This window comes from Anolis sagrei, chromosome 2 (assembly GCF_037176765.1).
Source record: "Anolis sagrei isolate rAnoSag1 chromosome 2, rAnoSag1.mat, whole genome shotgun sequence".
In the NCBI taxonomy this organism is placed as follows: Eukaryota; Metazoa; Chordata; class Lepidosauria; order Squamata; family Dactyloidae; genus Anolis; species Anolis sagrei.
This window is the reverse complement of record NC_090022.1, coordinates 61,467,966-61,483,761: the sequence shown is the minus strand read 5'-3', so window position 1 is coordinate 61,483,761 and position 15,796 is coordinate 61,467,966. Positions and strand designations below refer to the sequence as shown.

Genomic DNA, 15,796 nt, shown 5'->3' with positions numbered 1-15,796 from the left:
AGACATTTCACATTATTATGGCTATTCACATGCACAGTCTGCTCCTAAGCAGTTCACTCCATGCATCTGAGGAAACAGGCTACCAAGCTTTTTCTTTCAATCTTTTAAGATACTACAAGATCCCTCTGCACACTGATATTCCAGACTAACACAGGCATGTCTTTCATTTCTGCTCCTTCTGATGCCATTTCCATTGCCTTCTAAATAGATAGTGAGGAAGCAACAGTCTGAAAAGGAGATGTTCAGTTTCCTGCTGTGGGGCTCCATGTCATGTAACCTCCTAATGTACTGCAGAAATTCAGATTGTTGTCATAGCCTAATGCATACCTTCCAGTCATATGTGTGCTTATACCTCATTACAGAGGGATGCACATGGGGAACAGACCCTCCTCTTCAGATATTCCCTGACAGTATACTGTGGGATTAGGCTGGAAAAGATGCCGGGAAAGAGATGGGGCCTATAAGGATAGTGTCCCCCTGAGATAATTGTGACTGCTTGAAGTAGGATCAAAGAGATCTATAGTTCCCAGTCTCTCATCCAGAGAGAGAAGCATAAAGAAGACTTTCTCAGGCTTTAAGAAAATCGAAGGATGCATATCGAGCATGCTTATTTGCATATTTAATTTAAAATGTTTGGACTCAAATTCAAATGATATTCTCTCCTAGTAAACAAAATAATAAGAAATACCAGGAACATTCATATAGACCACTTCTTAATTCAAAAATAGCACTATTTTACATAGTGTCAAAATTAAAAACAAGTCCTTAATCCTGCTGATAAAGAGATTTTGCGTATAATCCCTGTGTAATTAGCTTTATAAAATTCTTTGAAATCTCAAAAATCTCAAAATTTAATAATCCATTAAGGTGTTGCTGACTCTGAACAGATGCAACATTTCCATCTATTCCATATATTTTCTAGTTCTCTACAATTAAAACTGATAGGACGCTGTTTAGTAAAATAATTGGAAATGTCAGAGGCTTGTTCTAAATGTTTTCAATATTAGAAATATGCTGGTTATATTATATTAAATCCAAATAAATTCCACAATCTTGGGTAAGTCTATACTTTACAATGAATGTAGTATGACATCACTTGAACTGACATGGCTCAATGCATGGCTCAAAAGATCTTGCAAAACTACAACTCCCAAGATTCCATAACACTGAGCTATGGCAGTTAAAGTGGTATCAAACTGCATTAATTCTACAGTGTGGGTGTACCCCTTATGACATAGGAAGCATGGATTTTAGATGTGTGTTTTAGATTCCTCCCCCAAATGTTCTCTGGATAGCTCAACATTAAGAAAAAAAGAATTTCAAAAGTACAATGCAGTAAAAGACAATAAAATGAAATGCAGCCATAAAGTGTCAAATAAAATCAGGACAAAAAAAGAATACAGAATCAAAACGAGCAAAGTTCTAACATGGTTAAAATCTGAACTATAAAAACAAAATCTTTATCTGGTATTGAAATAAGGATAGGTACCAGGCAGACTTCATGAGGAGGGAATTCAATAACCACAATGCCTATATCTAAAAATCCCTTCATTGATAGCTCTCCAATTAAAATACCTGGACCCAGGGAGGCTACATGATCCTTTAGTGTTCATGTGTGCACATTAGAGAAAAGACACATTCACTTCCTAGATAGAGTATTTACTTTGAGACATATTACAGAAAGGTATCATAGACTAAAAAGTGTTCCTCTGTCACATTCGTGGACAAAAAGTTGCAACTTCCAGCGATTTATCTCATCAGATTTTGTGTCTTTCAATGTAGAGAAGGAGCCCCCAGTGGCACAATGGGCTAAACCCTTGTGCCGGCAGGACTGCTGACCAATAGGTAAGTGGTTCAAATTCTGGGAGAGTGGGTTGAGCTCCCTCTGTCAGCTCCAGCTCCCCATGAAGGGACGTGAGAATTGCCTCCCACAAGGATGGCAAAACATCAAACATCCGTGCTTTCCCCTGGCCAACATCCTTGCAGATGGCCAATTCTCTCACATCAGAAGCAACCTGTAGTTTCTTAATTTGCTCCTGACACACAAAAAATGTAGAGAAGAGTAAAAAAGTGAAATGTTGCACCAGCCTCCTTGACCCAGATTTGGATCCATGGGAAAAGGGAAAGCAGAGGTGAAAGGTGGTACCAGAGTATTCACTTCTGTATCCCCCATTGACAGCATGTATCCAATGAGCAAATGCTGGTGGGTATTCAGATGCAGTTGTTCTTGTTAATTACTGTTTAAACATATGAAGATCAACTTTAAAAAGGAACTAAACTATTAACACAAACAAAATTGAAATGATAAAAAGCTACCCCTTTAAAATGCCTCCCATCTTATACAGCTAGTTAAGAATGCTAGTTTTTTTTAAAGTTTCTATAAACCTTGACAATCTCCTCCCCTCTTCCCCCTCCCCCCCAAAAAGCAAAATGCTGTTATGTCTAGAACTCTCCAGTGCCAACAAAACATCAGCCTTTAAGCATTTGGAACACCTTTTTATTCCATGTGCTTGAGCCCTTCAGGAACACTAACTATCTCTTCAGCCTATAAAGCAATGGGGATATTTTTATTATTATGCTGGTTTTTTTACTATTATATTCCCTTTTTCTTTAATCCAGGAAGAATGAAAGTAAAAAAAGGAGTTATATCCAATGTAAATATAATTGCAGCTGTAGATTTAGGTAGCAGCATTATATTCAATAAGATGGCACCACATATAGCAAGGTGGTACATATCAAATTAAAGCAGTGAATCACTGCATGGAGACAAAGCCTGAAGGAGCAACACTGCGAATGATCAAAGGGTTTCATTTTGCAACATGGCTTTTGTACAAAAACAGAACATTAAACAATGCTTTGAATGACAGAGGCACTTGAGCACTGCACAGTTTGGAACACACACATTTAAACTCTGTATAGGACAAAAGAACGGGTTTATGTGAAGATCAGACAATGTCTAGCATTTCAAAATCTTCTTTCATAGGAAGCAACAATGAAAAAGCTGTTCAGAAATTCAGCATAATACAATCTTGAGGCTACTTTACCTGCAGAAGCCTTGGTTATCATATGCGATATGACTGCCAACATCAAATGCTGCCTTATTCTTGATATTTTTATTGTTGTTGTTATTTCTTCCTTTATAACCAAAATAAGCTGCTTGCATGCTTTCCAGTTCTTCACTTCTGAGCTGGTACCACAGTTGCATATCCCTGTCAAAACAGACATCGGTTTCAATCAGCAGCAGGCATCCAGGGCATGTATATCTGCCAGTATATGATTGGAATTACACATAACCTGAACATTTTAAGTATCTCTAACATTAGACATTCATCCTTCCCACATCATCTCTTGTATGTAATGTTGGAACTTGGCAATGAAGGTATGATAAAAACATTGAAGTCTGAATGTCACTCTTTTCATATATGCTCTGAATGAAACAAAGGGTGTTGTGCCTATAGAGTCTGTTCCTTCTGATCACACAGCCACTGAAGTTTAGAATAAAATGCGTTAGGAAGTTGGGAACAGGGACCGTCAACACAAAACTGGATTTATGCACAAGAGAAGTGAACTACGTCTTAAGGATTCCAGTCATGAATTTTAAATTTCACAACAGTCAATATACAAAAAGGCCGTTTTCATAATGTTTTTAAAACTTAACCCTATTTAAGGCCTAAACATGTCTTAATCTGGTTCTGTGTGCACACAGACCCAGGTTTGGAGTAGGGGCAGTAGGCACAGTCTTGGGGGGAACCATTATAATAATAAGTAATAACAAACTTTATTTATACCCTGCCATCATCTCCCCAAAGGGGACTCAGGACAGCTAACATGAGGACAAGCCCAGAATTACAGTACAACAAAATAAAATAAAATACAAAAAGCAAATGATAACATCAAAATAAAATACATAAAATAACAGAAAATGCAATAAACAGATGCAAAATAATGTGATGAAGAAATAAAATAAAAGCACGGCTGGCGGGCCAAATGCACAGAATAAGATTGATAAAACCCTGAGTGAGACAAGTAAATGGAGAAGTATGTGTCTGTGGGGGAGCTCAGAAGGGGCGAACAATGGGATTGAGTCTTCATTAAAGACAAGGGAAAGTGCATAATGAGGACAGAACTATAATTGGGATGGACATGATATGGGGATATGTATTTGGACACCTGTCTTTTGCATTATGAGTCCACTTTAGCTGCCATGGTTACACCCCATGGAATCCTGGGATTTGTAGTTCTTCTTGTGTCTTCCCAAACTACAAACCACAAGACTTTAGAAGGTGCAGCCATGAGAGATTCATAATAGTATAATTATGTGGAAGGGCCCATGATATCTTCTGTATCTGAGCACAGGAAAAACTTGGCTAAATCAATTCACAGGCCTGTCTGGTCTCCTAAAAATCTTGGGAAAATAGCCTAACCACAACCTGCATTTCAAAAGTAAACTATGTTTTTGGGAATTTGTTTCAGCATTGACACACACGCCAAGCCATACATCCTCAACTTGGCATCTCTATGTATTAGACCACAACTCCTATCATAAACCAAAAGGGGAGGAAATGGCACAATGGGGAACAGATTATGGTGTTAGTATTTGATGTACCAAATGCTTACAGAGCTGTTTCTGTAATTCTGTAATTCAGGCAAGCCTAACACCACTTGCAAGACATGTTACAGCAAAAGACAGGTGTCCAAAGGCATGGCAGTTTTATGGTATGTTACTGATAAAATTTTAGCTGAGAAATAAAGTATCATTTCCCTGATCTGCTTGCCTGAATAACATTTCAACCCATCTGTCCCTCTGTCACTGACTGTGTCCTGGTGAAAAATAGCTTCAGTTGCTTTTATGGCTTTTTCCTTCATCTGGGTTAAGATATTAAATCTGTCGAGTCAGGGCCTTCCCTTAAGCAATGTGCTTCCTAAAGTGGAAATTCCAGGAGGGTCTCACATCACAGGACCAGAACAAGTATTGTAGATCTTAACATTGATTAACTACCCCTTTGTCCACAAGATTGATTTTTCCCCCTTTTCCAAATGAGAAAATAAAAACTCTGCTAGGGCTGCTATAAAAGATGGGCAAAGCAATCCTATAGGGTGGGGAAGAGCTGAGAGAGGAACTGACTTCTTCTATGTCCAGTGGACTTGCGCCAAAATTCAGGATATCCCACTCCTCATTGTCAGGTGCATTCTAAAAGAAAGAAACTTCCTTTTATTTTTTTAAAGAAGAAAAATAATACTTCTCATTGATTTCAAAGGAAAGAAAACCATAATTCCGGTAAGCACTCATTCAGAAGCAATGAGGTTTGGGATCTTGTTGGCCCATAGTCTCATCCAGAGAACCTCAGAATGTCATACTTTCCTTCCCTCCAAGAAATAGTTTCTGCATCTGCCTGTTGAAGACCTGCTTCCTGGGGTTGCTGCTTCACCCTGATTTAGCACAGTGGGGGGACACTTTTCACAAAATAGTTTTTACTGCATGGATATCAAGAAGGGAAGTTATGGTATGGTGACTTTTCTGACAAAATTGAGTACTTGTGAATCCTACCTGAATTTGTCAGCAGAACAATGAGAAATATGAGCATTGCCAATAAGGAAAAAGGAATAAAATACAGCAAATAAAATATAGACAAAGGAAAATACAGAGTAAGAGCAGTAATATTGTACTTCAAAACAAACATTTACTAAGTATTTCCATTAATATGATACATGGTTTTCGAAAATCCCAACATTAACATTAAGTAACAAACTAACAATGTATATACGTGAAATTGTAAAACTGAGAATAATGCAATCTGCAGTGGATTTTTTTTTGTGCCCAAGTAAACAAATAGGTCCTGGTCTGCTACAGAAATGATAGAAAGACTATTTGAAATATAAAGAGAAGACTACCTGTCAATGCCCCCCCCCTTCCCCACATATCTTAGATCTTAAATTGTCATCTGTCATCACTCTAAAATCTTAACGTCTTTTAAAAACCCATTGCTCTCAACTGACATACCTTTGAGCTCTCCTTCTCTCACTTTTCTTAACACATTTGATGAGACAGCAGGTTAAAAAAGCCATAGACATCAGCAGAATAATAGCACAGCTCACAATGGAGGCGATCACTGCAACTTTAAACCCAAAGGTTTCATATTTGGATATAGCTGGAAGAAAGCACAATCACAAGCTGACACCTGCATTGTTATCTAATTTCTTCACACTTCTGCTAATAAATTCTTCACTTGCCTTGACAGTTGAAGAGGTTTGGCATCATTTCAGTCTAGGAACATCTCTGTTTAAGAGTGTCCCATTTATAAGTGAGAAGTGAAATCCTCCAAAAGGAACTTGGCATAGAACTTAATCTACTGTAATGTTTAGAAGGTTTTAGAAAAAGAAAGGGAAAGACAATATAGGCTCTTGGTACATGGATCTTATAGAACTTGTAGCATCTGACGATGTAGTCTTAAATCTGTGCTACCAATTTCTTTATCTCAGATAGTTTCAAAGATGCTACAAAATCTCTTGACATACTGATTTTCCAGAGTGACATAGCAATGTCTTCCAATTCTATCTTGGTACACGATGAACTTGCAAAAGCATGGCTAACATCTGAGAATGGCATTGCTTTGCTAAGACCCAGTTGCAACAGAAGACCATTGTCAGCTTGCAAGGTTTCCCTGCTGCTCCACCTGTCCTCATTTCTGCTGCATATATGCCTGTCCTCTCCACATAAGTGAGCAGTGGGAAGAGGGGGGAGATTTCACCTCCATGAGAACGCTCTTTTCTGTGGACAGTGGAGCAGATTACGTCTTGAGTAAGAAGCTGAGGGAACACCTCTATTAAAACTCTAGGTCCTTCAGCATGAATCTATGATCAATTTCCATGCTACACTGGAAGACGTAGAGATTTCTAGAGAGAGCATTTTATTCAAACCCTAAATCCATAGAAGTCAACGCTACAAATGCGAAGGACCGACTGCATTGTTGCTAACATCTTCTTACTGTGATGCCTATCAATCATTAACATAGGTTCAAAACTACAGTTCAGTACTGCATTCAAATAAAGGAGAAATGAGCAATCTATTCAGTTCTGGACTATTTTAAAATTAGACATGAATCTGCTTCAAATATACTAAGATTTTGGCACACGGCACTCTCGATATGCTGAAATCCAAGACCATGGCTTCAGATGTTCTTCACCATTTCTGTCATTGTTATTGTTGAAATACAAAAGCTTAGAATGAAAAGGAGCTAGTTTTGTTGCCATTTGACTCCTCTTTGTTAACAGAGTAGCTATTTCTCTCTGGTATCACAAGTAATAGCACTTGCACTTTAGCAAACTATCCATGTTCTTTTCAAAAGCCAAACAGGGATGGGCATCACATGGCAAATGAGTGTGGGGAGGAAGGAAGCAGTGAATACTTACGCTTACATGAAGGGATGTCTGCTGTCCACTGGGTGCTATTGCCTTTCCAAATGCATGTGACGACTCCTTGTCCAACTAGCTGGTGTTCTGCAGAACACCGGAATGTAATGACTGTGCCCACGGTGGTGCCATTGCCATGGATGATTTCGGACATGCCAAGGTGAGGTGCGAATATCTGGTTGCATTGTCCTATAAAAAGAAAAAAGGGGAGGGAAAAACATTGCTATTCCAGATCTTTACCATTAACCCATCCTGGCAGTACCACAAGATTAGAAGGGCGCTTATCAAATGAATGCAGCAGAGTGGTTAAGGGTGTTAATTGGGCCACTGAATTGCATGCGTGCACACACCATGTGAGGTAGATTTAAACAGCCATCTACATTTATTTCTGCTTTTACAATTGGGTTAATTGTGTTGGCCTACATCACAATCCTTATGTAAAGATCATTCAGATAATGTATATGGAGTAATTTACATGCTTTAAATGTGCAATATAAATGCTAAGCAGGAGCATTAGAATATCAGAGATGAAGCAGAAGATTTACAACTTGTGGACCTATTGCACAAAAAGTAAGAAAGCTAACTGTATTGGAAGTGCAGAGCTGCCAAACTTGAGATAGCCTAAACTATAAAGAGATAGATGAGAAGATGAGAGATGAGGAGTCCTGGCCCGTATCTCATGCCCTAAACCAAAACCATTTGCATTATGCCAAGGATTTCCATATCTGAAATAATGAACAATCAAAATCATTTAAATGCTTCATGCTGCTACAGCTTAATGCTTAAAAATAAGTTACAGCATGCTTTTCATGCACAAATCAAACAAAGCAGCAAAATAATAGTGATGCTAGCATTACACTTCCTGATATTTCCACCAAAATATCATATTTTAAAAAACTGTTTTCTTTGCTTACATTTTCCTGGGAGTAGTCTCAACAAATTAGTGCAACATATTTCAACATTAATATGTGTAGCGTACACTGGATGAAAGTAGAATAATTTTAACAAACCTTTAATTTCAGTAGAATCATCAGATTATGGTAATTTCTTTTATTTTGAGATTTATTAGAATTGGGACCCACTTGTTTGAAACCTACTGCAGCCAAAATATCCCAGTTTCTCTCTCTGTCCCTTCTCTCCCCATCTCCTTTCCCATTTTTCTCCTTGGTCCTCGCCATCCTTCAATTGCTCAAATTGAGTTTAAAAGGCAGAAACAGTTTGCATTCCAGACTGGAATATTGTTCTTCCCAATAGGTTCAGGTAAAAGCAAACTACTGAAACCAATCTTAACTTGTCTTTCTTCCTTCATTAATAACTTATGCTGTCTTGACCATATTCTGCTGTTGTTGGCCACATGTCTGCCTATTTTCATCTGGTATAAATAATATTTTCTTAATAACATCTCCTCTCATGTACACCTTAAACACTGACGAGAACTGAATAAATATTATTATATTGGGTTTTTTATACTCTGCCTTTTTCTCGATCCTGAAACTCCAGTTGCATCATAATGCCTTAATAACCAATGATCTAAAAAGTGGAGCAACACCATTTTGAGTAACAAAAATCACAAGAGTTCAATTGTAACTGATTTATTTCAAAACTTAAAAACATGATTTCATTCATGTTATATAGGAGACTGCCCAGTAAGTAAGTAAGCAGCCTTAAGCTTTCCTCAATACAGTTTAAAATTGCTTTCTTAATTACTGATTGTATTTTAATTAAAGTAATAATTTAATTCATATCCTCTCACCCAGCATGACACCCAAGACTTATAGCATGCATCAACACTATCAGATTGTTTTAACACTATATAACTAATATTTTGACATTATAATTATTTGATTTTCTTTAAGCATTACCACCTTTTGTGATTCTAAGTGTATTTTCTAGTTCTGGAATAAAAATCAAAAGGACGAATGAATGACTAAAGCAATTTCTAACATGATTTTCACATGTTCTGTATTTTGTTTTCCTTTGACCTCATTGCTTTTCATCCCACTCACCCCAAATCTCTATGGCTATCTACACAAAGAAGTTTGTTAACAGCTGCCAGGCTTAAAGGTGACATTTCATGCATCTGATGAAGTAATCTCTTATCCAGTAAAGCTTCAACCATAACAAATTTGTTAACTTATAACATCTCACAAGATTCTTAATTTGCCATTTCTTAAGAATTCCCCGAATCGACAATTTGGTTACAGGAGTGCGTGCTGGGAACACTCCAAAGGATAGCTGAACAGATCAGAGCTCTGCATAATGTGAGAAAAAGAAATGGGTGAGTAGAAGATGAATAGAGAGGCAGAGGCACAGAGAAAGAAGATACCACCAGAGAGAGGAAGCACTACCCAAGAGAAAATGTGAACCTGAAGTACAGATTCTATGTTGTTGACAGGTTGTTTCCAGAAGAATGTGTTCCATTTTAGGTGCCTCTTTGACAATACTATATTCTGATTGTAAGTCCATAAATAAGAACATGTATAACAAAGAAGGTAGGTTGTCCACTGTAACACAATAGTTGCACTAGTGTAGATAATGAATACATACCAAGTTGAATAACTTCAATATTGTACCTCTCTTCATTAACACAACTACACAAGTTCACAAAGCTGTGATCCCATGATCAGTCTTCTACATATGCTTAAACTCCTGCATTCCTACACTATTGCCTACTCAGTGTGCCTTGCAATTCATTTAATTGTTATTATTTTTAACATGATTGCACAATTTCAGCCTAAAAAGAGCAAAGCAGTCACCTTGGGAGCAGAGAGGGGGAGAGAAGGAAAATCCCATCCTCTGAAGAGAAAAGGACCTATCACTCTAAGGTAGATAGTTCACTCTAAGGTAGATAGCTTCATATCATAGTAGGATATGAAGCTATGGATGAGTTTGGAATTCTTGGGTTTCACCCATTAATAGCTTGGGATAGGAGAATCATGGAAGGGGAGCAAACAGTAGCAGGATACACATACTATCATGTGTTCGCTATCCTCACCAAAGAAGACAGTCCAGCTGCAATGGCGGTTTGCTTGCCTCATATAATAAAGTCCTTTATGCACAATGTATTGTGAAAGGCTTTCATGGCCAGAATCACTGGAGTGAAGATGCCAGCCACAGATGCAGGCAAAATGTCATCAGGAGAAAATGCTGCTAAAACACAGCCATACAGCCCAGAAACCACACAACACTTATGCACAGATTGCACAGCTAATCTTTCCTGTACCCTTTTCTTCTTCATGTGAAAAAACTTCCTCAAGCATTCAGCAAACATACAATCCAAAAGGAACTGCAAGGACACCTCAGATAAAATTGCTGCCCTAATTCTTTATGAATATATATATATATATATATATATATATATATATATTCTGTAAAGTACCTCCCAAGATGATTTTCAGTGTATTTCAAACAAAGGCAAAATCTGCAACACATCAGTTGAAAATACATTTAAAAGAGCATAATTGGCAATACACTCCCCCAAAAGTGCAATTAAAATAGTCAAAATACACAAAAGCTTCAGTTGCAGTGCTTTAAAATGTAGCATCATCTTATGGCTGTCATTAAAATAGTAATTATGTCATAAAAATGTAAATGTGAAAGAGAATAAAAAACACTGTCAAAGTTTGAGGCAGCTATTACAGTTTCCTAATGAACTGTAGCACATATCCACTTTTGCATCCTGTTTGGAATTTTGACTTTTTTTGCCTGAAACTGGACATTGCAACTTGGACAAAACCCAAATAATCTCTGTCAGATGTTGGGGGCATCAACCAAAATTTTCAAAAGCGGATAGTTCCTTCTTTTACTTCTAACAAGGCTCTTCCTTCTATAATTTTATTTATTTTATTTTTATTTCATCTACTTATACCCCGCCCTTCTCACCCTGGGGGGGGGGGGGACGGGACTGGAAATTCAGCACTGTGGTTAGAATAATAAACCAAAAACATGAATATTCTATTTTATTGTCGTAGATACCTAGCTGCAAGGTTTCCTTCAAGCCCAGCATTATAGATAGTGAGACCTTGAAAATTGCTGCTGTTGTAGCATAACCAAATTCTCTTTCTCCTTCATAGTTGCTGTGTGCCTTCAAGTAGTGTGCTGGCTTTTTTTTTTTCATTTACACCCACACCAATTTACATGGAGTTGATCTCCCTCATGGATCAGCAAGTATTTTGTCCTTCTCTCTTGCAAAACAATAATGTGAGAGAATTGGCCAAATTAAAACAAATTAAAGCTTTGTCAAAGGCTTTCATGCCGGAATCACTGGGCTGTTGTAAGTTTTGTGGGCTGTATGGCCATGTTGCAGAAGCATTCTCTCCTAATGTTTTGCCCACATCTATGGCAGGCATCTCTGAAGTTGTGAGGCCTTAAAATAAAGCTTATTTGAAAAATGATTATGAAAACCTTTGACTGTATTAACATATTACCAAATAACACTGAAAAGCTGGCTTCAAACACCTCAGATAAATACAGGGATGATCTAGTTCTAAAAAATCCACAACCCAAAGGTGTTATATACTTACATCTGGTCTGCAATTTGCTAGTTAAAAATAGGAAGCTACAGATACTGCCGGAATGATTGTTCTGGTGAACATACTGTTTGCAAATTTAAATTGTTCATGAAAGAGGATCAACCACTCCCTCTCTCATTCTGTTCTTAGTATATATCATTCTGTTGCGCAGTCATAAACTGTACCATTGTTTTTTCTTCCTTTTGCCACTGGGGACAATTTAATTGTGTTAAGAAACTTTATATCATTTCACTGTAAGTATGAAGAAGAAAGGCCTTCTAAATCACTTCATTTTTATATTTAAAATGGGAATTAAAAAGTACATGAGATTGAAATCAAGCCTTACTTTTTCTTAAAATTAGAAAATCCTTGTTCAATTCCATGTTCTTAATAAAAGGCACATGACATAATGGTTTAGATCAGTGGTGTCCAACCTTTGGGACTCCAGCTGTTTGGGACTTCAAGTTCCAGGAGTCCTGGCCAATTTGTTCAATGATCAGGAATTCTAGAAGCTGAAGTCCAAAATACCTGGAGGACCATAGGTTGGACACCACTGCTTCACCCAGTTCAGGGTGAAGGTCTTGTGAAGTCTGCCAAGAGGTAAGATTTTTTTTATGGTTTCCCTTGCATCCCCACCAAAAAAATTTTTCACTAAATCTTGTATAAAATTATTCCTTGTTCAATGCTCGTTACCTCCGTTTGAAAGAAGCTTATCTTCCAACAGTTCTGATTTATTGTTGAAGGCTTTCATGGACAGAATCACTGTGTTGCTGTGAGTTTTCTGGGTTGTGTGGCCATGTTCCAGAAGCATTCTCTCCTGACGTTTCGCCCTGGCATCTATGGCAGGCATCCTCAGAGGTTGTGAGGTCTGACTTCACAACCTCTGAGGATGGCTGCCATAGATGTGGGGAAACGTTGGGAGAGAATGCTTCTGGAACATGGCCACACAGCCCAAAAACTCACAGCAACCCAGTTCTGATTTGACAGGGACAGCCACCATTAACTCTATTCCATACCACATTTCAATTGAGGTCTGGAGAATCTACATCCTTCCCAATGTTTTCGCTGGGGATTGAAAAATTGCTTTGAAAATGTCCCAGTTTTTCTGTCCTCCTCCCATTGTCCTTTTTTATTCTAAGTTTACTTCAATTGCTCCAAATTGAGTTCAAAGTGCAATTGAGTTTTCAGTAGCAGAAAGAAGACATTTCACACCTCAGTGTCCAATTCTACACCAAGAAGCAAACTAGAAGCACATTTGGCTCAATCCTGATCATTATTCTGTAGCAATTATCATGAATAACATCTCATTTCCAAATGAGTGCAGTTAGCCATGGTATTTCTGCAGACATTGCCAAATTGTACATGGGATCCATTAACAGAATGCAGTTATGAACAGGAAAGTTAACTTTCCCAGGCTCACAGTGATGCTAACGTATTATCTGGAAATACTGTTTCAACAATGTTCAACTATTAAACTACCAAATGAAAAGTGCCATAGAAATCATATCAAAACTAGTTCTAGTTAGGAATAATTTGCATGGATTTTCCTTTGAAAATCTCTTAATCTTGAGTGAATGGTAATGTTATACTTATTTTGTACAAGTTGTCATCTGCATACAGATCTAGACATGTTTCATTATTTTTGAATGTATATTTTCTGGTTATATATGAGATTGTTTGTGTCAAATAATTAATAAAAAAATAAAGTGAAAAAAAGAAATCATATCAAAGCTGCACTAAAAACAAAACTTATTTCCCTTTGTAGGAAATACAACTTTCTCATAAAAATTCAAATATTGCTTTCCATCTAAACATCTTGCTGATACATGAATGATGCTTCAAAAAGCTTATTCTGGTGAATCTATCCTGAAGCTTGGCTAGAATTGAACAATAGCAGAAGTCAATTATGGTTGTATTTTTCAATATGTTTTCTTCTAATGTAAATAATAAAATAAAATAAAGGAAAATACTGCATATAACATAAAATGAAGACCTATTTCATTATGACAATGTTATTTCTCCTGGAAGTCATCAGCTATCAAACAATAAGGCAAGATGCAACTTTTGATTCCCAGTTATTTTGATGAAGGAGGCAAGTGTACTGAAATCTTTCCCTCGGAAATAAGAGAATTTAGAAGCATTTAATTTCAATGACTAGTTAAGTGCCTTTTCAATGTGATGAATGCTAAATGCTTATTCAAATCATTAAACACAAGCATCCTACACAGTGTAGGGATGAGAGCCTTTTTCATGCATCTCTAATATTTGTCAAGTATGCATTTCCAATCATCAAAGCATAATAGAGGTCTGAAGAATCCACATCCTTCCCAATGTTTCAGCTGAGGATTGAAAACGTTAATTTTGGACTACAATTCCCAACATCCCTCATCCATGAAGTCCAATGGTCACACTCGGAATGGGGAAATTTGGGAATGTTCGTACCCAAAAGTAATATTTCCAAGCTGTAATTGACCTACAGCTCTGAAATCTCATACCACTTTTCTGGTCAGATTGATTTGGTGGAGGATATAAGTCCTTTTTAAAGGTAAACATTTCAAATATTCACCATGAAATTGGAATAGCTCTTCAGAATAAAGAAGGCCTACATGAAGGTCATTTCAGGAAATCAAAGGTCTAATAAGGGGTTGGAGAAAATGACCAAATAAGAGCCAGAGCAAGCACCAGAAATAAATAGATGGAAAGTTAGATTGAGATTACTGGTTCAGGCAGGGCAAATAAAACCAATCCCCTTGGGTCTAATTTCCATAGCAGAAGTACTAGTATAGATAGACCAGAATCATACAGTTGCAACAAGTATGGATCCACTGGATCAAGAAATGACATAATGTACCCCTGTTGATGTTGCTGAACTGCAACTCCCTCACTATACTGACTACACTATTCAAAGGCGAAAGATTTATACGATCTGAAGAGAAACCAGAGTATTCTACACTATTATTGCAGAAATTTTTTGAATTAAATAAACACATTTCTAAATATGTGAAATTAACCAGCCTTTAATTCTTAGCATTTTGTAGAATGGAGAAAGAAGTTTCTAAAGTTTCTAAAGTGGCATTTTTTTCTAAAGTACAGTGGCGTGAACAAGAATTTATAACCTTGTGTATTTATATAAAAGCTCTGGTGATTGGCTATGACAAACAGCATTACATCATTGATTCATCAAGAAATTAAAATAAAGGTAAGTTTAAATATTTGTTTTCTTTACCTGGTTTTCTTTATCTCTTGTTTCTTTACCTGGTTTGTACATCAAAAGTTTTTTCCCCCTCTAATTTATTGGTATTAGTAAGAAAGAAATGTCTTATCAGAGTCTTCCAAGCTTCTTCACCCCCATAAATCTCTGAGCTTTTCTAATTGCCTTTGGGAGATTGACAAAGTCGCTTTCTCCTTTTTTTTCTTTTTTCAAATGGAAACTCCATGGGTCACCCAAATTCACCCTCTTTTTATCAAACAGAAATGTAAAATCACAGTGCTATCACTGGCTAGGATAGGGCTTCTGGGAGTTGCAATTCAACAGCAGCTGTAGAATCATACGATCCCCACACTAGTCTATAAACACAACATCTTAAGCTGGGATAGTTTGACTGGTTAAATACTATGTATGTATGGAGGTCTTGGGAAGATTTAGTGGGGAAAGAGATTGATACTAGCAGTGTTCATATGAAGACTGTACATCCAATGCATGTGGACAAGGCTGGGGAAGAAATATATGCATGCTCTCTTATTCTATTTGTGTGTTTGTGTTCATACGTGTGTGTGAGTGTGTCTTCAAGTCGCATGTCAACTTACGGCCTCCATATGAATTTCCTAGGATTTTCTTAGACACAGATGATTTGCCATTATTTTCTTGTGAAATA

General features: G+C 37.2%; 1 protein-coding gene across 1 annotated transcript in view; it reads right to left on the bottom strand.

Annotated features, from left to right (window-relative positions):
* Positions 1 to 15,796, bottom strand: part of SUSD3 (sushi domain containing 3) — a 51,796-nt gene that overhangs the window by 17,039 nt on the left and 18,961 nt on the right. The window contains exons 2-4 of the mRNA XM_060766024.2: positions 7,411 to 7,599; positions 6,002 to 6,149; positions 3,045 to 3,209 (exon numbers count right to left, since the gene is read on the bottom strand). Coding sequence (XP_060622007.1) covers positions 3,045 to 3,209; positions 6,002 to 6,149; positions 7,411 to 7,599 — 502 coding nt within the window. The remainder of the gene's footprint in view (positions 1 to 3,044; positions 3,210 to 6,001; positions 6,150 to 7,410; positions 7,600 to 15,796) is intronic.